The sequence below is a fragment of the Panicum virgatum genome, chromosome 6K (genome assembly GCF_016808335.1).
Source record: "Panicum virgatum strain AP13 chromosome 6K, P.virgatum_v5, whole genome shotgun sequence".
In the NCBI taxonomy this organism is placed as follows: domain Eukaryota; kingdom Viridiplantae; phylum Streptophyta; class Magnoliopsida; order Poales; family Poaceae; genus Panicum; species Panicum virgatum.
In genome coordinates this window covers 2,274,984-2,301,015 of record NC_053141.1, presented here as the reverse complement: position 1 = coordinate 2,301,015, position 26,032 = coordinate 2,274,984, and the positions used below count along the sequence as shown (strand labels likewise).

General features: G+C 45.5%; 3 protein-coding genes and 1 long non-coding RNA gene across 4 annotated transcripts; 2 read left to right on the top strand and 2 right to left on the bottom strand.

The window, feature by feature from the left end:
* Nucleotides 1-1,359: 1,359 nt before the first annotated feature.
* Nucleotides 1,360-5,486, top strand: LOC120713858. The gene is made up of 2 exons (XR_005691298.1): nt 1,360-1,647; nt 5,251-5,486. It is a non-coding gene; the product is annotated as an uncharacterized LOC120713858 (long non-coding RNA).
* Nucleotides 5,487-10,083: 4,597 nt separating this feature from the next.
* LOC120711214 (MDIS1-interacting receptor like kinase 1-like) lies at nt 10,084-13,826 on the bottom strand. The gene is made up of 4 exons (XM_039996672.1): nt 13,321-13,826; nt 11,861-12,121; nt 10,900-11,769; nt 10,084-10,770 (listed from the first exon to the last, which is right to left on the bottom strand). The coding sequence occupies exons 1-4, from the start codon at nt 13,781-13,783 to the stop codon at nt 10,298-10,300; spliced, it is 2,067 nt and encodes a 688-aa protein (XP_039852606.1). The 5' UTR covers nt 13,784-13,826; the 3' UTR covers nt 10,084-10,297.
* Nucleotides 13,827-15,984: 2,158 nt separating this feature from the next.
* On the top strand, nt 15,985-16,960 carry LOC120711213 (probable calcium-binding protein CML7). The gene has a single exon (XM_039996671.1). It carries the CDS (start codon nt 16,124-16,126, stop codon nt 16,571-16,573), a length of 450 nt encoding a protein of 149 aa, XP_039852605.1. The 5' UTR covers nt 15,985-16,123; the 3' UTR covers nt 16,574-16,960.
* Nucleotides 16,961-20,301: 3,341 nt separating this feature from the next.
* On the bottom strand, nt 20,302-22,210 carry LOC120711210 (60S ribosomal protein L31). Its single transcript, XM_039996670.1, has 2 exons — nt 21,921-22,210; nt 20,302-20,796 (listed from the first exon to the last, which is right to left on the bottom strand). Exons 1-2 carry the CDS (start codon nt 22,013-22,015, stop codon nt 20,517-20,519), a joined length of 375 nt encoding a protein of 124 aa, XP_039852604.1. The 5' UTR covers nt 22,016-22,210; the 3' UTR covers nt 20,302-20,516.
* Between the last annotated feature and the right edge of the window lie 3,822 nt (nt 22,211-26,032).

Below are 26,032 nucleotides of genomic sequence, written 5' to 3'. Positions count from 1 at the left end.
AGCTTCTGTATGCACACATATCTCAGATTTCTAATACCACAAGCCGAATTCCATACAGTGCGCACGCGCGTCGCTACTTATTGCCACTGCGTCGCTACTTAGAGATACTACTTCCAAATTTCTGCTTCGGATTCAGCCCGTATCGATCGAATCTCAGCTACCGCTTCATATATATATGCACCTTTTTCCTAACTTTTCTCCCTTTCCCCTTCCTTTGGCCCGGCCTCGAGCTGCAGGCGAAAGGGGATCGCCGGATTTGAGGGATTCAAGGGAGACAGGGCGGCGAATCACTAGAGACCCGCATTGATCTCCACGTCATGAGCCTCGCTTGCTGTGCAATTCATCCGCGCCGAGGCGGAGTACGCACGGGAAGCGAGCGGAAGCCGCGCCGAGCTCGCCGCGCACTCCGTCTAGTTTGCTTCATCGGGGAGTAAGCCGGAGACGAGGAGGCAGCCGCCGCGGCGAGCTCCACCGCATTTTGGTCGACGCCGGAGTTGAGGAGGCAGCCGCGCCAGCTCACCGCGCACTCTGTCTCGCCTGCTTCGTCAGCGATATGTGTAAGGGTCCAGTTTTTTTGTATTTTTTTGTTTTTCTATATATATGTTTTTTTTCATTTTTTGTTCCAATTTGAGATGTGTGTATTATTAGTCAATTTGTGATGAGGGTCCTAAAATAAATTAGTTTATGTCAAAATATATATCTGCTGGAAGCTATTGTACACTAATTTCAAAGTTTTACATCTCTAGGTACAAAGTTTCAATATATCTGCCCAAAGTTGTGCCCCCCCTCCAAAACAAACTCCACATTATGACATGCAATTCTTTTTTGTTAGGCATACATGTTTAGTTAGTGTTGTGAATTGAGGGGTTCAAAGTTTTTATTCCATGGCTTGATATATTTGTTACTTTTATAATCATTTATCCAAAGTTTTTATATACATGATCCGAAAGTTCTCAATTTGCATTCAAAGTTTTCAAATAGTCAGTTTAGAGTTTTAGCATGAAACTTTATAAGTTTGGACATGTGATGTTTTATATGCTTCATAGTTTTTTTTACAAATAAAATTTCAAATACGTGCATTTGAAGCTAGGTATTCTATAAAAAATTTCCACACAAGAGCCAAAAGCTTTCAAGATTCTACTATAAAGTGCCATATGTAGAACTTTAAGAGTCAAATATATGTAAATGTTTGTAGCGTGGAGTGCATAGTTTACAATTTGGCGGTACATAGTTCCATATATTCATAGTGCAATGTTTGGAATTACAAAGCCTTTTTTTTCCATAAGTACAATGTTTTGAAATGTGCAAGCAACAATCCTTTGAATATAGAATGTAAAGATTAGAATAAAAGTTTTTTTTTAGTTTATTATTCCACTGAGATGCACTTCTCCCTTGCCCCATATATTCCTTTGTGGCCAATTATTTGCATTTCTTTGTGTAATTATTCTATTTTTTACTGTTACCAGAAATTTAGCATTGAAATATGCTAAGGTAGCAATTTTGGTAAGCCGTCAAAGCAGCTCCAGGTTTTACTTTGCTATTGGCCTCTTGCTTGACCTTGAATATTTCATTTGTTGGGACTGCAGGTCAAGCTACATGATGGGTTATAGTGAGTTTCTGACGAGCTGAAGTTCACCATCAAATTAGGTGAGGCTATGTCTACTGTTGTTGAAGTGTGACTGAACTGAAATGCATATGTATCTGAATTTCAGCTTCAAATATACATCCTCTTTTCATGCTGCTGTGATATCCGGCTATTTTATTGTTGCTATTAGAAATAGCTGCACTTATGTAGCTTTCACACAACATTACTGCTATAATTGCAATGCACGAGCTTTTGGTTATCAATCGGTATCAGCTCTGATGGCTGTCAATGGGTATCAATGCACACGACTGTTTATTTATCTTGCCGTCTTAATCTATCAGATAATTTGGAGTTGGCAGCTATATATGATGTAATACCTGCCTCGCAGACAGTCCGCTCGGGGCCGGCAGACAGTCCGCCAGGCATAGCCTAGATATTTATCTGGATGGACGTGGGACCCACCTGTCATTCCTCTCTTCCTCCTCACTTCGTCCAGAGCCGAGCGGAGCTCGAGCTCTCGCACCGTCGTCGCCCCCTTCCGTCGATCTCCCTCCTCCGGCCACCAAATCTCGATTCCTCGCGCGGGAACCTTCCTCGACACCTCCTCCACCGTCCTAAACCCCTTGACCGGCTTCTTACGGCCGGAATCATCCCCGCCACCACCGGACGCCATTGGAGGTGCTTAGAGCTTGGTTCCACCGCCAATCCGCCTCTCCGGTCGTCCTCCACTCGAACCGACCGCGGGAATGGGTTCGTGGTGAGTTCCTCGTGCTTCCCGGTCTTTTTCCCTTTCCGTGGTGTGTCGCCGGCGCCGGTGAACGACCGCCGCCGTCGCCGCTGCACTTGCTGCCGCCTGTGGCACGGGTCAAGAGTTAGGTGTCGCGGACGGTCCGCCTGGGAGGTGCGGACAGTCCGCCGGTCAGATAGATTTTGTCCAGAGACGATGTTGTCTCTGGTGGGATAGCAGAAATGAACTGCGGACGGTCCGCTATAGGGGAGCGGATGGTCCGCCGTTGAAACTGGAAGTTTGTCCAGAGACGATGTCTCTGGTGGGGGTTCGCAGGATTGAACTGCGGACGGTCCGCCACTTAGGCGCGGACAGTCCGCCACTTGGACGCGGACAGTCCGCAGTAGAGTCTAGGATTTTGTCCAGAGACGTTGCTGTCTCTAGTGGATTGAGTACGTGAACTGCGGACGTTCCGCCAAGGGTGGCCGGACAGTCCGCAGGTAGAATTAGAAATTGTTCCAGAGACGTTGTTGTCTCTGGTGGGTCGGTAGAATAGCACGGCGGACGGTCCGCCACTTGCGTGCGGACAGTCCGCAGGGCATTCCATTTGAAGTCAAATAGTTACATCATTGAGCTGCACTCATTTATTTCATATGCATACGTGTAGCATCCGCAGCTGAGGGCGCCATATTTGAGGTGATTGCGGCACCACAGGAGCAGCCGACGCAAGCCCAGGAGGAAAGGTGTGAGCACCCGGCCCAAGGCCCGTCTGACCCCAGTTCTGTGCAATAGCCCGAAGGCAAGCCCCAGAGCACAACCTATTAATTTAACTTATGATATATATATATATATATATATATATATATATATATATATATATATATATATATATATATTACTTGTGCATTACGTATGGAAATTGGTTGAAACCCTAGTTGCATGATCTCTAGGTTTCCTTGAGTTTACACTAGTATGATAGGACGATAGTAATGCTATGCTTAAGAGTTCTCGGTAGAAGTCGAGTGACTTCTTGTCGCTCGCGAGGTATAGGATATATAGAAGTCGAGTAATTTCCAGTTACTCGCGAGACATAGGTTATGTCTACTTATATTACAGTATTGAGTATTGAAATGGATATGGAGATGTGAGACCGGGCGGGGATGATGTATAGGTATGGCCGCATGACAGGGTTCCTGGGTGTCTTAGCCCCGTCTGAGTCGATTAAGGACCGGTCGTTGTCGGCAGTGCTGATCGGGGATTGAATTGTATTAACCGCATGCCGGGAGTAGGAGGTAGCCGAAACCGGTAAGCCGAGTACTGTTTTGTTTCGAAAGTACGGAACTTCTACCCACCCCTTAGGGCGAGTCGAGTGGCCGCGGAGAATCGGGATGCATATGTTTACTTTTGGTTGTCTCTCGTAGGACTCGGCTGACTATATGCAGGTGGGGCGGTTCTGTAGTTCGAGGCAGGGAGGGGAATGGTTGGCATGTATAGTCCGACGGGGCAAATGCATGCCGTGTTGGTTAGGTCCACCTTGCAAGGTTAAATCGGATCGATTCGCCGTGTCTCGCGGTCATGAGGGTCTTGATCTCTTTGCTGCATCGTAGCAAATTGTTAGAATGAGAATTATGTATAGTATATAAAATATTGAGCACATTGAATTATTTTTGCTTGCCTCACCACGATTGCTATAGTGAGTCCATGCAAATATTAAATGAGAGTTAATTTATATAGAACCTGGAGCTAAAATAATAAAAGTAAGGAATAACTTTAGTCGCTGTTTTCTGCAAAATAACCACCAGCCAAAAGCCTTGCATGTCTAGATATGTGGGCTAAGTTATACCCACTGGTCGGGTAAGCCTTGCTGAGTATTAGTATACTTAGGGTTTGTTGCCACAATTATTTCAGGACACGCAGACGTAGACTTATGTCCCTGCTGCGCCAAGTTCATCCGTCGGGACGCAGAGGGATGGGAGGTTGTGGAGCCAGACGTTTAGTTAGGGATCTCCCTAGGGCACACTTTTGTTAGTTGTAGGCCCCCCCTTTTCTCTAGTTGAACCCGGATTTCAGTAATGCAAAGTTTGTAAATTATGTATTTATTCACACTTGGTTGGTAAAACTTAAAGTAAAGTATTATGTATATTTGTTGTATTTTCAAATATGTGTCGTGCTTGTACCATCTGCGCCCACCTTCGCGTGGGACTATCGGTGATGTTTCGATCGGTACGTGGGGTGAGAAAGGATCGCCAAATTAAACCGTTAAGCTAATGAACCCGATGTGTTCAAATGACGGCCATTACGCTTAATTAGAGTTTTAATTTGGCGGTTCCGTCACATATGCACAGAAAAATTGAACCCTCACAATATCTAAGTTTCTGAGTGGCAGTAATACTTTCAAGTAGTTCTCGGTTCTTACATTTTGGGTCATTTTGTCTAGGAAGGTAGCAAAATGGAACATAAGTTATGTGCAATAATTATTTAAATTGTTCAACGTGCAGTTCATAGTCAAATGCAATGAACTGATTGTGCCTACATTTTTATGGTAGAAGAGAGTATTACCTAAGACATACATGCCTGAGTGTTTGCAAATCCTGTGAACTCCCCAACCCTGCAGCTTGTTGCTTCGGTTCTGCAACTACAAAGAGCCGTGGATATTAAACTAGGGATGTGCCTGAGTTTAGGATGGTGTTGTTTATGGAAAATAATATTGCTTGGTATGCCATTTTCGGATCAAACTTATCAGGCGCTCAGCTTCCCTAATGGCCACATCAATGACAAAGGCATATTTAAACTTTTATTGTGTCTTGAATTATTAAGTCAACAAGAGACATATCTTAACTTTATAGATTTGTTGCCCCTACATTGTCACTGTATGTAATTTATCTTGAAATTTGTACTTTGGTCATATGCATGGTTTTTATTAGGTTTTATTGTGTAGGAAATAATTCTAGACAAGGTAGTGGTTGCTGGGGCAGGAGATTGCAAGGGAGCAGCTGGATAGTCGAGAGTCATTGTAGCCTCACTTATGGATGGCTAGCTAGGTTAGCCCATTTCCGGTTCCGCCTATCCACTATACACCATTTTTTTTAAAAGAAACTTTCAATGTAGTATAGGATACAATGACTTAGCTACATTTCAGTCGGTACCAAAATAAAAAGGCAAGTGTTTGTCAGATCCAAATGAGTAATACTTAGTCACATTAACGGATTTGCTAGAGGGCAGCACACTCTGGTTCACGTTTTTGTATATTTTGCTCCGATTGGCTGCTGTGTTTGTCTTCCTATAATGTTTTCAGTCTTTTGGAATTTGCACAAGTACTTGTGTCTAAATTTTGGCTGAATTTTAAATAATACGTGGAAGTTTGCAAATAGTTCTGGATTGAACTTCAGGGTGCTCAGCCAACTAACATGCTTGAATGTAGATATACACAATTTTGATTTTGGGATGAGATAAACAAATATGTATTTCTATGGGAGGTAGAAACTAATAGTTGCCAATATTTTTGTATTTCTTGAGTTGTATTTTACATAAGTCTTTACAAATATAAATATATCTTGCAAATAATTTGAGCTAATACATTTGTTGTCCGTAGAATCGCACGGGAACTGACCTATGAGGTTAGAAGCCAGTTGTTTGGATTTGATATCATGGCGTACCTTGGTTTGATTAATTTTAAAAAGAATTATGTAACGTTTGTTTGTGGATATCGTTAAATTTGAAAATATCATGTGTTGCCCATAATTTATGTATTGCTATGAAATTTGTATGCCGCCCATAACAACACACAATCCAATCAATTTTAGTATTAGTGGAGATGCACTTCCTCCGTTCCAGCCAAATTGTTTGACTAGTGGAGATGCATACAACACGAGTACGGCGACCAGGACGAACTGTCCCAAACTCTGGACCTGCATTTCCTCCGTTCCAACCATCAGGGCCGGAGTGCGTCTGAATTCTGAAATTTGGTGATTTCCCTCGCGGAAGCTATCAAGAACAATAACTGAATTGCATCGTACGATACACATCCAAGTTTTATTGTGAAATTCCTTCGTTCCGAACAGACCCTCATCCAAGGGTAGATTAGGTTGAACACACATGTATGCATTCACATTTGACACCAGTGACCACCAGAGCCCAGAGGTGAGAGGTCATCACACAAAATCAGTGCCATGAGGCAGTGGTTAACTACTAGTAGCAGATTGCTCCTAACTACTTCTACAGGTGAATTAAAAAGGAGGCAACCGCTTGCTAGAAGCAAGCTCCCGAGGAAGGAGCTGGAACTCAAACAAGAAACGATGGCAGCTACCAAGCTTGTAGCCGATCACTAGCCGTCACTCCAGCTGACAAGTAATAACAGGAGGCTGACTTGTCTCTGTTATTCATGATTTTTCGCTAAATCAGATCATTTGAACACCATTCTTCTAGATCATGCAGAAAAGAATCCACCTTATCACACACAAACACTAGTCACTCATCCATGCATGCAGAATTGCAAGTTACGAGTTTGGCAAGGAGTTTAGGAAGCGATTGACCTTTTTGGTTCTTACTGTTGGAGTAATGGGCTTGGCCCATTACTTCTAAAGCATTAAAAGAATTTAAAGCCCACTATTAATGCTAGGGAATCAATGCTTAATTCCGTACCGAGAATTGAGGAGGATCTCAACCGACTTAAAAGGTGGACTTCGTGTACACCACTTGTGAAGCCGGTAAGAGGAGGACGGTGAACCACACGCGCGCGCGCGCTCGCTTGCCGGGCCGGGCCTTCATCCAGGTACTCCTCTTCAGGAGACCTCTCCCTTCTCCCTCAGCTGCTTTCTGCCTTCCCCACCGCTAGCACTGCGCGCACAGGTCTAGCGAGAGCAGGGCCTCCGGAACCTCTGCTCGCTGAAGGTCCTGCACGGGACGCGGGCAATTAGGTTTTTGGGAAGCGTCTTGACGCGACTGCTCGCTCCCTGAACGACTCCTTCGTCTACTTCCCGGCGTAACCGCTCGTGCGAACGACTACTTCGTCTACTTCCCGGCGTAACCGTTCGTGGGACTGCACTGCGAACATCTTCCTGCATCGACATAGTTCGGCTACTTCGAGCAAGACCAGTCGAATAGCATGTCTATTCCAGCTGGTAACGGCGCAACCGGTGCCTCCGGCACTGGTCCCGCCTTGGGGTACTTACTAAACCTACTCTGGTTTAATTCTTTGTTCATGCTTATTAGTGAGAATAACATGAACACATGCATATATTTTGTACACACATTATCACTCATCTATATCATGAAATTGATATTAATATTTGGAATTAAAATATACCAAAAATTGCCTAGATATCTAACAATCCAAAAACCTAATTGTGTTAATAGGCTTTCGGTATCTAGCTTTGCTGCATCAATCAAACCACCACCTTTTGATGGTTCAAATTACAAACGTTGGCAAGAGCGGCTTATACTGTGGTTAACACTATCGAGAGTGATCCATGTGAAAGAGGGTAAGCCTGAACAATTCTCTCCAGAGGAAGGGAGTGCGTTCGATGAGGCTGATATTCTCTTTCGAGGCTTGATCATTAGTGTTCTCGGTGATAACCTGGTGGATTCTTATATCCGGCTGCCAACTGGCAAAGCATTGTGGGATGCTCTTGAGGCTCAATATGGAGTATCTGACGCTGGGAGTGAGTTGTATATCATGGAGCAGTTCCTTGAGTACAGGATGGTCGAAGACCGTTCTGTAGTGGAACAGGCTCATGAAATACATACTCTGGCAAAAGATCTCAAAAATTGCAGCAAAGAGTCCCCATGTGTGTTACCCAATAAGTTTGTGGCCGGAGGTATAATCTCTAAGCTGCCACCTTCTTGGAGAGACTTTGTTACTTCTCTAAAACACAAGAGACAGGAGTTCACAATAGATGGACTCATAGGGACTCTTGATGTTGAGGAGAAGGCAAGAGCAAAGGACATACGTGGGAAAGGAGTTGTTGGTGCTTCAAGTGCCAATCTTGTTTAGAAGAACAACTCCCACAAGAACAAGAAAAAGCCACCGCAGAACCAATCAAAGACTAAGAAGACAACCACTTTTAAGAAGAAGAAGACGGGAGCTTGCTATGTGTGCGCTAGTACGGATCACTTTACTGCAAAGTGTCCGAACCGCAAAGGCAACGACTCCGCCAACATGGTTATTAGCGAGCCTGGAGGAACTTCGGGGTACGGTAATTTATTATCTACTGTTCTTTCAGTCTTTGGTTCACCCGAGTGGTGGTTTGACACTGGTGCTAATATTCATGTTTGTGCTGATGCTTCTTTGTTCTCTTCTTACCAGACCGGCGGGACTTCCTCCTTGCTGATGGGGAACGGATCACATGCGCGTGTTCTTAGTGTTGGTACGGTAAATCTGAAGTTTACTTCGGGGAAGACCGTGCAGCTGAAGAACGTGCAGCATGTCCCCACCATCAAGAAGAATTTAGTCAGCGGCTCTCTACTGTGTAGAGATGGTTTCAAATTAGTCTTTGAGTCCAATAAATGTATCTTGTCTAAGTTTGGTACTTTTGTTGGAAAAGGTTATGAAAGCGGAGGCTTGTTCCGTCTTTCTTTGTCAGATGTTTGTAATAAAATTGCATACAATGTTATTAACGTTGATGAAACAAATGTTTGGCATTCGAGGCTTTGTCACGTTAATTTTGGTTGTATGATGCGCTTAGCTAATTTGAGCTTAATTCCAAAGTTCACTTTTGTCAAAAATTCTAAGTGTCATGTATGTGTTGAATCAAAACAAACTCGTAAGCCTCATAAGACCGCGGAGGCAAGGAGCTTGGCACCCTTAGAATTAATTCATTCCGATTTGTGCGAAATGAATGGAGTGTTGACAAAAGGTGGTAAAAAATATTTTATGACTTTGATTGATGATAGTACTAGATTTTGTTACATCTATTTGTTGAAGTCAAAAGATGAAGCTTTACACTACTTTAAAATCTATAAAGCTGAAGTAGAAAACCAACTTGAGAGAAAGATCAAAAGAGTTAGGTCAGATCGTGGTGACAAGTATTTCTCAAATTTATTTACTTTATTCTGCGAGGAACATGGTATTATTCATGAAAGGACGCCTCCCTATTCACCTCAGTCAAATGGGGTTGCCGAAAGAAAGAACCGCACTCTAACGGATTTGGTTAACGCCATGTTAGATACAGCGGGACTTTCCAAGGAATGGTGGGGTGAGGCTATATTGACTGCATGTCATGTCCTAAACCGTGTTACTACAAAGAATAAAGAGATAACTCCATTCGAGGAATGGGAGAAGAAAAGGCCAACACTGTCATACTTACGTACATGGGGTTGTTTGACAAAAGTGAGTGTGGCAATAACCAAGAAACGTAAGCTTGGACCTAAAACTGTGGATTGTATCTTTCTAGGTTATGCTATTCACAGCGTTGGATATAGATTTTTAATAGTGAAATCTGGAGTACCTGACATGCATGTTGGTACTATAATGGAGTCCAGAGATGCTACATTTTTTGAAAACATTTTTCCCATGAGAGATGAAACAAGTTCATCTAGGCAAGAGTTCATCGAGGATGATGGCTCTGCTGAGCCGATAGAACACAATGAACATACAAGTGGTTTTAATTTTTTTAGATTCATATATTTTATTATGTACATAGACATATATTATATCTAGGTGTATAAAAAACACTATGAATCAAATTTTTTTAAAACAACCTACATTTTAGAACGGATGGAGTACTATTTAATTTGTAGCAACTGTGTATTACATGCATCCATGCGTTGGTCGTCGTCGAACAAGCCAACCAGCTATCTCCATGAGGAAATTCCTTCGTTCCAAACAGCAGATTGTGCCCCAAACTACTTCTACAGGTAAATAAATTAAACGAGGCAACGGCCCACTACAAGCAAGCTCCTGAGGAAGGAGCTGCAACTCAAACAATGGCAGCTAACAAGTAGTAATATCAGAAGGCGGTCTCTGAAAAGCAACGCCCGTCGTCGCTTCACTGGCTGGTGCCTAGCTGCTGCAGCACGGCCGCCATGGCCGGGCGCTGGGCGGGCGCCTCGGCGGTGCACAGCAGCGCGACGCCGGCGAGCTTGGCGGCCTCGGCCCGCGAGAACCGGCCGCCGAGGCGCGGGTCCACGAGGTCGTCCAGCCTCCCGGACTCGGCGCCCAGCCGGAGGTGCGACGACACGGCGCGCCGCCCCGTCAGCGCCTGCAGCACCACCACGCCGAACGCGTACACGTCGCTCTTGTCGGTGGACCGCCCCGTGGTGGTGTACTCCGGCGAGAGGTACCCCATCGCAGCGCTGTCCTTGAGCGACGAGAACACCACGTCGTCGGCCAGGAGCTTGTGCAGGCCCGCGCCGGCGAGGCGTGGGGTGAACAGGTGGTCGATCAGGACCTTGTCCGTAGAGATGCTCTGGTGGACGAGAGGGGGCTTGTGTGGCTTGCTGCTGTGGAGGTAGTCAATGCCTGAACAATTCAAGAGATTTTGCATATCAGCATAATGTATTGGGCAAACTGCTAGTAGTACACACACTACCAAGTGCTGATCCTATAATACTAATAGATAACGAAATGGAGATGCTGAATTATGCATACCTTTGGCAATGCCCTTGATGATGGAGACCCGAGTGGCCCAGTCGAGGACGGTCGCATCGCCCTCCTTGACATCAAGATACTGCGAAAGGCTCCCATTCGCCATGAATTCATAGACGAGGAAGCATTCCCCTCGTGCCCGGGACCGGCAGAAGCCCCTCAGACCAACAAGGTTCTCATGCCGCAGCGACGTGAGCATTCGGAGGCCTTTCAGGAAGTCGGCCTCCTCCGATTTGCAGCTGCTCTTGTTGATGCTCTTCACCGCAACAACTGAGCCATCCCGCATGATCCCCTTGTATGTCGCTGCGAAATTGCTCTTGCCAAGTAAGTTCACATCCGAGAAGTACTGTGTTGCACACTCCACCTCTTCGAGATTGAACCTCGCACTTGGTGAGCCCTCCGACGACAGCCTCACTCCGTGCTGTGACCCCTCAGATGAGGTGTCCCAGCCACTGGAGTACTCAACATTGATCAGTGAGGAAGCACTTCTCTGACATGTTTCCTTTGACTGGTCCAGACTAATCTGGCCTTCCAAATGCTCAACTGAACTGCCAACCTTTTGCTTCTGGCGACGGTGCCATGAGAACACAGACAGGCCGCAAGCTGCTGCTCCAGCTACAATGATTATTGTTCCAGCAATAACAGCCCCTGCAGAGAGCGTCGAAGATCTTGAGCAACCTCCAGTGTCACAATTTCTGTTGAGGTCAGCTGTCTTTTGAATTTGTTGGGGCTTGACAGAGGTTGATTCGGGTTTATGGGGCATTTTGCCATCGTCATTGCCGTCGTAAGGACAAGCTTTCAGAGAATCGAATTGAGCTCCACATAGCTCTGAATTGTTCTCGTAGTGAAATCCCTCATGCAACTTCTCCAGACCTACATCATCAGATTCTTTTTTTAGATAACAAAGAAAGTGGGCAGTGACATCAAGAAAGAACACCATTCCTGAGTTGTACTAATTAATTACCAGATGGAACACTTCCTGAAAGCGTGTTGTTCCGGAGGTCCAGTGTCAAAAGCTGAGGTATCTCAGCAAGCTTGGAAGGAATGGAACCAAAGAGTTGATTGGAGCTCAAGTCCAGCCGTGTCAGTGCCGGCAAGTCCCCGAGGGATGCGGGTATTGCGCCAGTGAGCTGGTTGGACTGAAGGGCAAGAACAGTGAGCTTCTTTAGCTGACCCAGCTGAGTTGGGATGCTCCCTGACAACTGATTGTAGCCGAGCTGCAGTACTGCACAAAGAAAGGAACCTTTTTGAGCTAACTACCATTAGAGGCGGACACTTATTGCTGCAAATTAACTTTGGGTAGGTTGGTCTACTGAATTTTGGGCAGGCTAGTTTGATCCTGAATCAGACAGAGAAGTAATGTCAATTATGAGCTGTAGATCAACAGGAGCAAAGCTGTAGGAGCAGTGTAATTGCAGAGCTCTGGTGGAGCAAAACCAACACATTAAGGGCGCGTTTAGTTCCCCATCCAAAAATTTTTGGATGTCAAATCAGCACTTTGACCGGATGTCGGGAAGACTTTTCGGACACTAATTAAAAAACTAATTTCAGAACTCACTTGGAAACCACGAGACGAATCTTTTGAGGCCTTTGACCGCGTCATTAGCACATGTGGGTTACTGTAGCACTTATGGCTAATCAAGCACTAATTAGGCTTAAAAGATTCGTCTCGTCATGTACATCCAAACTGTGTAATTAGTTTTGTTATTTAATTACATTTAGTGCTTCATATATGTGTTTAAAGGGGAGGTGAAAATTTTTGGGAACTAAACGCGCCCTAACAGAATTCCTTGAGCAGAATCCAAGCATCTTTTTGTGTCAGTAATAACTAGCTTTAGGCCTCAGTACAAGAGGTAGAGAGTAAAGATGGAATGTTATGATTCATAGTACATCAAATTAGCCGTACAATCAAATCCACAAAGGCCAAAATGTACTGAGAAAAAAACAACCTTTGTGTCGCTTCAGTTATGTGGTGCTGTCCTGAGCCTCTAGGCAGGCAATCAGCACTCGAGAGTCAACAGTCACGACAGAGGAAGCACAATGTTTTGAACGAATGAGAAAGGGCATGCCCTGGCTGAGTATGTGAAAGAACGGCATTTTGAGCAGCACGTGCACGAGAAATTGAACTTTCCTGCTGTCAGTTCAAAGCTCTGGAGGCCACAATAATAAGATAAAAAACTATTTCCCTAACAAACGAATTTTGTGTGTTCACTAGCCCAAATTCAAATTCAAATTTCCACAAGTTTTACCCATAAATGGAAGCAACTCAGTCGAACAAACTAACTATTGAGGCGCGTGAATGCACACACATGGAACTCCAAATACTCCTACTCAGCATTTCAAATTCTACCGTTAAGCTAGCTAGCTAGCTAGCCCCAGACATGAGACACCCAAGGCAGTCGAGTCGAGGAAGAGCCAGGTCACCTTGGAGGCTGCGGAGCCGGCCGAGCTCGACGGGGATGGGCCCGGACAGGTTGTTGACGCCGAGGTAGAGCTCGGCGAGGTCCGGGAGGCCGCCGAGCTCCCGCGGGATGTCCCCGCGGAGGTCGTTGTAGTGGAGGTAGAGGCCGGTGAGGCCCGGGAGCATGGCGAGCGCGGGCGGGACGGTGCCGGCGAGCCCCTTCCCCTGCAGCGCGATGGCGGCGACCCTGCCGCGCGCGTCGCAGGAGACGCCCTCGAAGTAGTCCCCGCGGCCGCAGGGGTCGCCGCCGCGCGCCCACGAGGCGAGCGCGCGGCCCGAGGGGTCCAGCGCCGCCTTGAGCTCCATGAGCGCGTCCACCTCCGCGCTGCGCGCGGACGACGCCTCCGCGGCGGCGGCGGCGGCGGCGGAGAGGAGCAGGAGCGGGAGGTGGAGGAGCAGCCGGGGGAGCGAGCGCCTGGACGCCATGGCGGAGCGGGGACTGACACTGTCGCAGTGGCGCTGGTGGGAGTGTGTGTGGAGGCGTGGGAATCCGGAGGTTTATAGGGGGTTCACGGTAAAAAGCGGGGGAGTCAAAAGTTGGGAGGCTCGAAAGGCCTTTGGATGGATAGTAAAAAAGGTGGAAAAGGGAGGGGTTTTATCGGGATTGTAGCTGGTACCATGATGATGCTGGTGCACAGCTACAAGAATACAAAATGACGGATCAGAGACTGCATCAGCGTGGAAGTACACTTAGGGGTGGTAATGGCCATGGCTCTAATGGCCTCTTCACAGCCCAATAAAACCCTTAAAATTTTTAGTTCAAAAATACATATGTTTAGATCCCGGCCCTTTTAGGACCCGATCCTTAGATTTTTTAGTTCAAAATGTTGGGCCCTTTACCACCCCTAATTATACTGCTGAAGATCGGCGTGGACTGTGGTCTCTTGTGGGTCAAATTAGAACCGGGACGTGAAAAGAATATGAAGTTACGAGACTAGTGTTGTTGTTTTTTATATAAAGCCAATAAAAAAGGTCGTGAGGACATTTGGCACCATCTTTCCTTTGCAAAAGAAGGGTACTTGGCACCTAACTCTGTTCGGCTGGCTGTGACTGGTGTCTGGTGATGATTTATTGGATTTATTGTAAGAGAAAAGTGTTGTTGTTTGACTGATGCTAATTTGGTGTGAGAGAAAAATACTATTAGCTGGTTGCAGTCGAACAGAGTAATTGTTGGTGGGCGAAGATATAACATAATGAGCTGTTTTTAAAAAAAATGAGATCAAGAATGAAATCAGCTTAGCTCCATTTTACTATTTGGATGGGCTAAAGTTGCTTGATGCTAAACTTTAGCACGTACTGTTAAATTTTTTTTATTTTAACTAAATTTAGCCCACCTCATTAGCACTCTTGTTTGGATGGGCTAGCACTAATTCTTAATACTTTTGAATATTAGCGCTAGGATCAAACATCCTTTAAAATCATTGTAGAATCATAGGAGATGCATGCGTGCGTGTCTTTGTTGGAGGACTCGTTGCAGGAAGAATCGCATTGCATCCTTGGAGCACGGTAGATGCGGGATGGTTCACCTTACCACTGGTAAATCGCCGATTATCAGTGATTTTACCGATACCGCTACTGAGTGGGATGTGGTTACCGGTCCGATAAATGTTGTTTTTCGATTCAAAATTCAAAAATACAAAAGTCAAATTTTTTTCAAAAAAACAGTTACCGCTACAGTAAAAACGATAAGGTGAACCCTGGATGCGGCGGCGTCTCGCTCGCTGCTGCGTACGTACACGGGTCCAGCGTACACCACCACGCGACGCCGTGGCTGGTCGCCGACCGGGCATCGGCGCAGGCGCTGCTTGCCCGGACAAGCCGCGGAGGTGTGCACGGGAGGGGAGACGACCACGGTGGAAAACCAGACCAGCGCCGGCCGCCGTGGCACGGTAATACTAATACCGCAGGTTAAGTTTTTTTTTAAGAAAAAAAAACAGATCGCTGCTGCGGTAACTAATTCAAATAGGCGGAGGCGGCTCGACCCCACGGCGGTGGGTGGCGGGGCACGTGCCGGCCCCGCACCGCACGTACGGCGATCTCACCGGAAAGGGTAGGGAATAGCCGAATAGGATGATGAGAGGGATCATCCATGGATCGTGCGCGACATGCTTTGACGGACGCGATTCAAATTTCGAATTAGGAGCGTCCTCCCGGCGTGACCGCATTAAATTAAATTTTTTTAGGGACATTAAATTAATGCATCGACCGCGGCGGAGTAGTTAATCACTCTGTTCGGCAGCTCCAGCAGCCTCCAGCCCAACAATATTTTTCTTTCACACCGCTCCAGCACCAGCTTCCAGTCACCAGCCAACTAACAGTATTTTTCTCTCATACCACTCCAGCCACCACCTCCAGCTCCGGCCCAGCCAACAGAATAAATACTTCGCGCGCCCAGGGCCCACACAAGTGGAGGATGGGATTTTGCTAGTGCTCCTCCTGCCCTGGTCGGTCCGACAAGATGGGATGCGCCCAGTGGGCCCAGAACTCGGCCCTGCTGCTGGTTCCGGTCCCCTGGGCCTCAGCCCACGCACAGGCCCATCACGCTCAAGAGGATCCCGAGCCCAATTCCACACCCAAGCCCACCACGTCCCCTCCCCGGCGGCACGCCACCACTAGCCCACCGCGTGATTCCGATTCCCCTCGCCGCTCGCTCGCTGGCTGGCTGTTCCCCACCACCACCGCCCCCAATCAATCCCTCCTCCCACACGCCTCCCCTCTCCCACCCCTCGCCGCGAGATCCTGCCCAAATCCCGATCCGGCGGCGCCATGGGCGGCGGCAAGGACCTCACGGACGACCAGATCGCCTCCATGCGGGAGGCCTTCTCGCTCTTCGACACCGACGGCGACGGCCGCATCGCGCCCTCGGAGCTCGGCGTCCTCATGCGCTCCCTCGGCGGCAACCCCACGCAGGCGCAGCTCCGCGACATCGCCGCGCAGGAGAAGCTCACGGCCCCCTTCGACTTCCCGCGCTTCCTCGACCTCATGCGCGCCCACCTCCGCCCGGAGCCCTTCGACCGCCCGCTCCGCGACGCCTTCCGCGTCCTCGACAAGGACGCCTCCGGCACCGTCTCCGTCGCCGACCTCCGCCACGTCCTCACCTCCATCGGCGAGAAGCTCGAGCCCCACGAGTTCGACGAGTGGATCCGCGAGGTCGACGTCGCGCCCGACGGCACCATCCGCTACGACGACTTCATCCGCCGCATTGTCGCCAAGTGATTCCGGTCCTTACAGACGATTTCATCTGCTTCGCTTTGGTTTCGTTTCCTTTCCTTTCCTTTCCTACTATCATCTGATCTGATCTTGTCTCGTTTCAATTTGCCCATCACTTCTACTATTCTCTTCTCCTCTCTCTCTCTTCCGTGCTTTCATTTCGGAACTGCTGCTGTGCCTACCAGGGTTTGGATAAATGGATGGATAATGGTGTGCGTGTGTGTTTGTCGACCGACCGATCAATTAATTAATGGATCTCGCTGATGATGCTTTGCTTAGCTACATGTGATGTAATACAGCTCTTTTTTTTGCAATGTAAAGTGTGGATCTGTTTCGGTGTTTCCTTCATCACTGTTTCGCTATCTTGCTTAATTGATGCTACCATTATTGCAATTGATGCTATATGATCTGTGCTGGTTTACGCACTGTTGCTGATTCAGTGCTGCTACTTTTTTTCGTTGCTGGTATAGGAATCTGCAAATTCCATGGGGCTGTAGGACTTCTGGCGTTGCCTATTTGTGCAGGCTGCCACTTTCCCAATTGGTTGATCCATTCATATAACAGGGATTGTCAACAACACTCTTAAACACAATCTCACTTGGCATTATGATGATAGCAATTTATTATCTGTGATGTTGGCGGTCCACCAGTCCAATTGTTCCTAGTCCCTCTGGTTTGCCCTATCAATCTAAATTCTCATGAGTGGGACTAGCCCTTTATAGTTACTAACCTTGCAGTTCATGAGGTTGATACTGATAAGTGGATGCCCATATACTTGGAAAGTATTGCAGTCATTTCTTTAGATTATGCTCAAAACCTGTTCATGATTTTCAGGCATCATGAAACAGTACCCGATTCTTCCATTGTCTTCAATTAGAAATCATGTTTTCAAGAGGTTTTTGTTTCATAAGCTCAACTGATAGTCCTGATGAATGGATTGAAACACCCTCTGGTAGAAGGCTGGAAACTATATGCTCTTTCATTGATCTAACTTCATACAATGTTAATTTACTAATGGAGAAAACGGCCTTCTGATAGTAAAAGTAATCTAGCAAGAAGTATGTCAAATACATAGGATGGTTTTTTCGTATTTCATAGTTAATTTGGTCCCATATGTCATTAAGATGTCCCTTTTCAGCGCATGAATAACTGTCATCTTCCACATACTTGTAAGTTCCATCATTTGTTTAGATCTTCCCAAAAAGTTTACTCTATTGATTGACTGATTAAAATGCCCTCTAGAAAGCTAATGTGCCGTTACATTGATCTATCACAATAAAATGTTAATTTAACAAAGGGGAAAACCTTGCATTGGGTTTCTTCTGGCTCTTTTGCATGCTCAGCCAAAATTTGGGAAGTCTGGCTGGTGAAACAAGGTAACCATAAATGGAAGTGTTTCCCTGTGTTCAACAAAGTTAAATGAGAAGCTCTTAGATCTCCAGCTTTTGCATACTTGCCAAGGTTATCATGAAGTATACCAGTAACTGTAAACTAAATCCTTCTTTGTAATATGTTTCTCTGTGCTCACAGAAGTCACAAAGATTATCATGGACTATTTCAATGAACTAAACTAAAAACTAATTTGTTTTCACCTCCCCTTGCTTTTGATTCATGTAAAGCTATGGTCTTACATTGGTTCAAAATTCCTTTAGAAGTTCAATACACCATTACATCTTACAAAGCTCTATTAGGAATGCAACATGTTGTTTCTCTTACATTGATCTTCCAGAAACGCATTGTGCTGTTGTCTGTTACATTGTCTAGATATTTAATGCTATATGCTGTCAGTTTCCTTATGGAGAAAAGTTATGTAGGTCGTTTTGGTTTTTCTAGTTTCATAGTGTTTGTTATGCGCTTAGATAGTTCCATATTGGTACCCAAGGTTAGAGGCTTTGGCCTGTTACACCTGCCTATAGCCCTTCAAGTCTGTAAGCTTTTTTTTCCAATAAAACTGTTGCTGGTGAGTCGGAGGAATTCATTAATTGTTGACTCCTCCCCAAGCCTCAGAAAGTTGAAAAGATAAAGCGAAAGGATTCATTTACTATACACTTGAATATTTGGTGCATGCAGTTCAGAAAGCTGTTGCTGTGCGGAGCTACCTCTAACTGACATCATCGGCAGATATCTATCTGCCTGTAATCCTAGCTTGGTGGTGGAGCTTCAGTCAGCTGCTGAGCTCCCCTGCATACCATTGCTCGATGATTCTTTTAGCTGCTGGCCGGGTAGTTACCCAGCTGGCTAACCGGATTCTCCTTCACCTAATCACCTGTTCACAATGTAAGCACTGCTATTTCAGTGTTACCTGTTTGATCAATTACCACATCCTCATGTTTCTTAAACTTTCAGAATGTGAGTAGGTAGCTATACCTGCACGAATCAGGCTGCAAGACATACCCCTCGAATTTCAGGCACGAATCAGGCTATAAACACATACACCTCGAATTTCAGGAAATGTCGCTGAGCTCGGAGTTCAAACGCTACGAGCATCAGAGCTGGCTTAGAGTTAGGAAAGCAATGGCAAGGCCTTCCACGAACAATCAAGAGAATAATGCTTCCAGTGGCCAATCTAACACACAGACAAACACGCACGGCATCGTTAATGAAAAAGAAATTCCAAAATCTGTAACTTTTCAGTACTAGTATCCTCTCATAATTGGATGAATAATTGTAAAGTTTATTTTTGAGGGAATTTGCTCGTTCTTTTATTCACCAAACTCTGTATCAGCAAGATCGCGGTGATAAAATATAGAGACAGCAGCTCTTGTATATCCTTGAAGATGACTCCCCCTGGGCCGAGATCTAGATGACTGGGCTTGATTGCCGTAATTCTGCCAAACTTGTATGGTACTGCTTGAACTTTTTTTTTTGCACTATCTGAAGTATATGTGCAAGGCCCCAAGTAATCATGGGTTGCTACATGGTAATGCGGTGAAGGCGTGTAGCGAAGGGATAGCGTGGCGTCTCAAAAACAATGCATGCTAGAAAGAAAAAGGAACTGACAGAGAAAGCTGTTAGTTTATCATCCTTGGCCCTCGGCTTTAAAGAAAAAGGAACTGACAGAGAAAGCTGTTAGTTTATCATCCTTGGCCCTCGGCTTTAGCTACCACAAGGTTTTTATGCCCACCTAGATCTTTGAATAGATAGTGCAAATTTAAAGATTTAGAAGAACTGACGAGCCCACGGCTCAACGGACTTTTTTTTATTCAAACGTCGAGCAGATGCAAGCGTTCAGTACAACACCCTGATGATCCAAACTGCAAGTAAACATCTCAAACTTGAGGCCATCTTTGCCATGGCACGGGATACGAACATGCATATTTTGACTGCCACAAAGGGCTGAATCAGCTGGAATATCTGACTGTAACCACAAGATGTTATCAGGTCCTGTTTAGTTGGTGAAAAGTTGTTAATTTTGTTATTGTAGCTCATTTCGTTATTACTTGACAAACAATATCCAATTATAAACTAATTAAGCTTAAAAATTCATCTCATACTAATCAGTTAAACTATGTAATTAGTTATTTTTTTCAACTACATTTAATGCTCCATGCATGTGTCCAAACATTCGATGTGATGGCACTGTAGAAAATTAATAGAACTAGCTAGTGGTGTTATCTGACAAAACTGAACACAATCAATAGAAACGCATCCATTGGATGTTTCCAAAGCAACTAGAACTCATTTGTCATACATACAACACGTTTCACTGATGCAGAGAGAAAAATGGGACAAGGTTATCACACCCCATGTATAAGTTGATTGCACGCCACGTAGATACCACGATTTGGCAAAGTAGTCAAAATTTCAAGCACTTGAAAGAAATGAGCAAAGTTTTGAATCTTCTATTACATAAGTCATCAACGGTAGATAACAATAAGCTAAGGTAACATTCTCAAACTTGCTCTCATGATATGCACTAAGTGCTAGCAGATTCAATCCATGGGAGGGCTTAATCCTCATCCTCAACAACCTTAGTACCCAAACCTTTGAGACCCTCTGCAGGGATCTCAGCAACTGTGACCAGAGAGTAGAGCTCCTCCTTGGCATCTTCCTCATCATTCCTCTTCCGGGCGATTCTGACGCGAACTCGCCTTGGAACGCTCCGGATACCACTGCTCCAGATGTGCTTGTTGAGCTTCACATCAATTCGGACATCAGTGGTTCCCATAGCCTTCTGTGCAAACTTCCTGATCTCCTTGATGGCATTTGGTGCTTTCTTCTTGAAGGTGCTGCCATACGATCATCAACCGATTAGCAATCACTACAATGACAGATCAACTACATATTGATTCTCAGTACAAGACTTGCTGGGATTTGAGTTTTCAAAAGAAATCCAATAACAGATGGAACAGCAAAATTTTGCACTAATGTACGGATGTAGCACTCAAATGGAACACATGACAGCATGTCAAGGCAACATGTGTAATGGTGAATGGCATCTTTCTACCGGGCATGTAACTGTATCAACCACAACATTGTATAAGACAGATACCTGACTATGTCCGGACAATACAAACCAACGAACTATATTAATGGATCAGATACCAACATAAGATGGCATCACATTCATAAAGCAGGAAAATTTTGTACTTCAATATAGATGTAGCACCCAAATGGAACACATGACAGCATGTCAGTGCAACATGTGTAACGATGAGTGGCATTTTGTACCGGGCATGTAACTGTATCAACCACAAAATTGTATAAGACAGATACCTGACTATGTCCGGGCAATGCAATATGCTATGTTTGGATACATGATATTTACAATAAAAGGCACTGATGGTGATGGATCATTACAACAATAACTACAAACCAAACTACACATGGCCATTAGAATGGATGAAAAGTGTACTGCCCAAATGGAACACATCACAGCATAATGAGAAGCAAAACGTGTAACGATGAGCAGATTACATCTCCCGGGCATGTAACTGTGTGCAGCCACAGAATAATAAGGCAGACACCTGACTATACCCGATTAGCACTGGCACCAACAAAAAGATTTGCTATTACAAGCCACTAATCACCAGTCAAAACAAGAAAAAACGCGATGAAATGTGGGATCAAATACAAGAGCAGGATCCACCATAATCTAATCCCGCTCGGTCAGATGATTCCGACTGCACTCTAGCTGGTAAAGGATACGATCCAAAAAGGTATATCAACCATTCGCAAGCCCACAGAGTGCTCGCAGGCCGCAACCCTCCGCACCAGCAACTCAGAGACAAACCAAACACAGCTGCATAAATTCGTCATGCGCGATTCTACTGTCCAACACGCGGATCTAGTCAGCAGCTACTGCAAAGCTTGGGATGGGAAGAGAAGGGCAGGGGAAGGAAGGGGACAATACCATCCGTGGAGGCGCTTGTGGAGGTTAATGGTGTACTCGCGGGTCACCACCTCGTCCTTGCGGGTGCCGCCGCCGCCGCGCTTCTTTTCGGACATCTCCGCTGCCGCCGCCGCCGCCTTTCAGAGACAAACCAAACCGGCCGGTGGAGAGGGGCGGGGAGCGGCGGATGCGGTGGGTGGTGGCCACGGGAGAAGAGTGACGGAGGGGGGGTAGCGGCGGCACTTGACCGAGCGAGGACGGAGGATCTGAGGGAGGCGGCCGCGGGATGTGCTGGAGAGAGGCTAGGGTTTCCTTTGTTTTATACTCCAGTGAAAGATGAGGCCGGGAGGGAAGGATTAAGTGGGCTCTTAATGGGCCTATGCTTTTTTTACCGGGCGTGCCACCCGGCGGGCGCTTTTTTCTTTTTTATATTTTTTAAAAATAAAAATTTTAAAAAAATATATCTGTTTTGAAATATTTCAAAAATACCTCCGATCGCTCCCTCATAGGGCGACAGGCTCTAAGTGTAATTTTTTTTCTCAAATTTGCAACGAGGTCTCTGGAAAAAAGGGGGCCTGTCGCCCCCCCTCGGGCGACCACTGGGCCCCGGCCACGGGCGCGGCAGGGAGGCCTGTCGCCCCCCTGGCGGGCGACAGGGGGGCTGTTGCCCCCCCGGGCGACCGGGGTAACCCCCTTATATAAGATCCAACCCCCCTTCCCTCCTCATTTGAGCCCGAAAATTCCACCAAAAATCCAGAAAAAAAGAGAGGGGTGAGGAGAAGGAAAGCGGCGAAGTCCTGCCGGATTCAGCACTTATGATCTACAGGTTAGTACATTTAGTTTATATATTTTTCTATTTAAGTAATTTAATTTAATTAGTGCTATAGTAGAACCATTTAAGTAGGAGTTTAATGATATTTTAGTTTGTAGTTACGTAGTAGTAAATTAGTTTAGAAAATTAGTACTACGCATTTATTATTACAATTGCAGTACTATTAGAGACGTGTTTATAAATTAATTGTGATTTAGAATAGAATTTGACATATGCAGTATAGAATTTGAGTGTCATCACGTAGTTATGAATACTTATACGTTGTAGTTGAATTTCATACTTAGTTTTTACGGATTATTGAATAAGGTAGTGAAGTAAAGAGTATAACTCGATAAGTATTATGTGATATATAGATATGTTGAGCAAGATGCAGTTTCAAGTATTTTATGGTGACTATAATATTTTGCATGGGCCAAATGGAGTAGATCTTTCTGCCTTTAAGTGCACATCTAGCGCCATAGATAAACCTCTGGAAAGGAGTTTTGGTTCCATATGTAAGTGGCTGCAGCGTGAGTTCCGTGTTAATCCGTTGACACATGTGATCACCGTCCAGTCTCTTGTTAATTGGGAGGTAGAAAGTGAATTATGGGAATTGATGATAATACATAGCACTGATGACTGGCAGAAGTACATGCAAGCAGCTCTAGAGCGTGGGTGGCCTCTGGCCATTCTTGTTCAAATCCGGGAGAAGACACAAAATGAAATCCAACATTGTGCAGATCAAGGAACTCCGAGTATTCGAAGAGAGACCAATTATGTTGAGCAAGATGAGTCAGAAGAGACAGAGAACCAAAACATGGGACCACAGGGCCTTACTGATGAGGGAGAGAGGATACATAGCATTGTGGACGAGATGGAGGCAGAAGACCAAACCGCAATAGAGATGGAAGAATATGAGGGCTCATCTGATGACGAGCAGTACTCATTGCCAAAAGAGTGGAAGGAGCATGATTTTGGCAGTCATGTCGCAGAAGATGTACGAAATCAGGAGCGGGAGTACAGAGGGAATGAGGTAGTGCAAGGTGCAACATATCCAAATATTGAAGCCGTAAAAGATGCTGTGAGACTATGGGCAATATCATTGAAACAAGAATTTAGAGTCGTAAAGTCTGGCAGTAAAGAATATGAGGTGAAGTATGTGAATGATGGATGTCCATGGTGAGTACATGCATTCAAGGGAAAATGGAAGTCGAACTGGAAATGTTCCATTGTGACAGAGCACACTTGTTTGCTGTCAGAAGTTCTTCCCTCGCATCGCAATATATCATGCGACTTTGTTGCAAAGCAAATGTATGGGTTTATTATGAACAACCTAAATTATGAGCCAAAAATAATTGTTCGACACATTGAGCAGACTTACCAGTACACCATCAGTTATTTGAAGGCATGGCGGGCTAAACAAAGGGTGTTCGAGATGCGGTTCGGCACATACGAGGCATCATATGATAACCTACCTCTTATGTTATCCCATGTTGCTGCTAGAAATCCTGGAAGTTTTTATGACACATACCTCGTACCAGCCGTGACTAGGGGGCAAAGAATTATGCAACGAGCCTTCTTTTGCATAGGAGCTTGTGTTAGAGCATTTCAGTGTTGTCTTCCGGTGATCTGCATTGATGGCACATTTCTGACTGGAAGGTATAAAGGTCAGATACTCACCGCAATCGGGGTAGATTGCAACAACTAAATAGTTCCGCTCGCATTTGCATTTGTTGAGAATGAGAACTTAGACAGTTGGTATTGGTTCCTTGAACGAGTGAAGGTTCATGTTGTTGCTGCACGTCCAGATGTGTGCCTTATTAGTAATAGACATGCAGGTCTGCTGCAATCAATACTGAAATTGCAACGTGGAACTGCGACAACGCCTCCATTGTGGCCCAATGTCCAAAACAGGTGGTGCATTAGGCATATGGGTGCAAACTTCAATGCATTATGGCAGATGCTTGATCAGTTGAATGCAGAGCTAGTGAAGGTAAGGCCATCAGGAGCAGACACGAGTCAGGCTGCAGAGGCTAGGGATTCAATTGAGAAGCCATTTTCACACTGGATTCGAGGTGCACCTAAGGAGAAATGGTCATTCCTTTATGATACCAACGGAATACGGTATGGTATTCAGACAACGAACCATGCAGAGTGTTTCAATATGATTATGCGTTCTTGTCGTGCCTTTCCTCTTGTGGGAATTGTTGAGTTCATCATGTATGGGTGCATGAAGTATTTCAGAGAGCGTTACACGGCTGCAAGCATAAACATCAGTAACCCCCAAATTCAGTTTTGCACAAGAGTGACACAATATATGCAAGAGAAGATTGAAAAGGGTCAAACTGCACCGCGTCATATCGACAGGTACAATGGAGCATAGATTTGAGGTTCTATGCATGGATAGAACTGGTCGTGGTATCCGTAGAGATAGGGTGGTACAGGAGAGTTTGATTACAGTAGATGGAAAAGCCTTCTGCTCCTGCATGAAGCCTAAGTTATTGCATTTGCCATGCTCCCATCTCATTGCGGCATGTGCAGAGTCTGGGTTGCAGCCATGAGTATTTGTTTCACCTTACTTCAGCAAGGAAGCAGCTGTATCCACCTGGGGACATGATGTATACGGGATTGGAATAGTGGGGCCTTTCGTTCAGGATAATGAGAATAAGATGTTTATTCCTGATCCAGCCACTAAGAAAGGCAAAGGCCGTCGTCAGACACATCGTATTCGGAATGGTATGGATGAGTTCGAAGCAAGCAAGGCACAAAAGCGTTGCAGCCAATGTGGAGGATTGGGTCACAACTACAAGAAGTGTCCGCAGAATGCACCTCACGATGCTGCTGACATCGGTCCTTCCGGAAATCCCAGAGATGGAGCACCTCCTACGTTCAGACGAGCATCGGCGAGAATTGCTCATGGAAGGCATTCGGTGTCATGATCCACAATTGTATTTCATTATTTGTAATATGTAGTAATGAAATATTGCAGGTATGTAAAGAAATATTATTGTACATATGTGTCCAGTTTGTATGAAACATATATGTACCTATGTGTTCTCATATATTTTTGAATACAGGTATGGAGATGGACTCCTTGCTAAACCCAGTTATCGACTCGAGCCACAGGTCTTACTTTGCAGCTGTTGAGCACCGAGCCCTAGATGTGCTACATCCTCGTCCACCGGGGGAGGCGATCTCTATTCACCACGATTGGTGTGACCGGTATGTAATGAAATATTATTGTTTATCACTTATGTATTGTCGGTATTCCTTTGTTTCGACAATTTTGTTTATTGCATGTTACGTGAGGCCGGTCTACTGA

What these genes read in the sequence shown, in the direction of transcription:
- LOC120711214 (XM_039996672.1), bottom strand. Translation starts at nt 13,783, where the DNA reads ATGGCGTCCAGGCGCTCGCTCCCCCGGCTGCTCCTCCACCTCCCGCTC. An exon ending in CCGGCTCCGCAGCCTCCAAG is followed by an intron (nt 12,122 to 13,320) that starts GTGACCTGGCTC and finishes TTCTTTGTGCAG; the next exon opens with TACTGCAGCTCGGCTACAAT. An exon ending in CATCAAGGGCATTGCCAAAG is followed by an intron (nt 10,771 to 10,899) that starts GTATGCATAATT and finishes TGAATTGTTCAG; the next exon opens with GCATTGACTACCTCCACAGC.
- LOC120711213 (XM_039996671.1), top strand. Translation starts at nt 16,124, where the DNA reads ATGGGCGGCGGCAAGGACCTCACGGACGACCAGATCGCCTCCATGCGG.
- LOC120711210 (XM_039996670.1), bottom strand. Translation starts at nt 22,015, where the DNA reads ATGTCCGAAAAGAAGCGCGGCGGCGGCGGCACCCGCAAGGACGAGGTG. An exon ending in CACAAGCGCCTCCACGGATG is followed by an intron (nt 20,797 to 21,920) that starts GTATTGTCCCCT and finishes ATCGTATGGCAG; the next exon opens with CACCTTCAAGAAGAAAGCAC.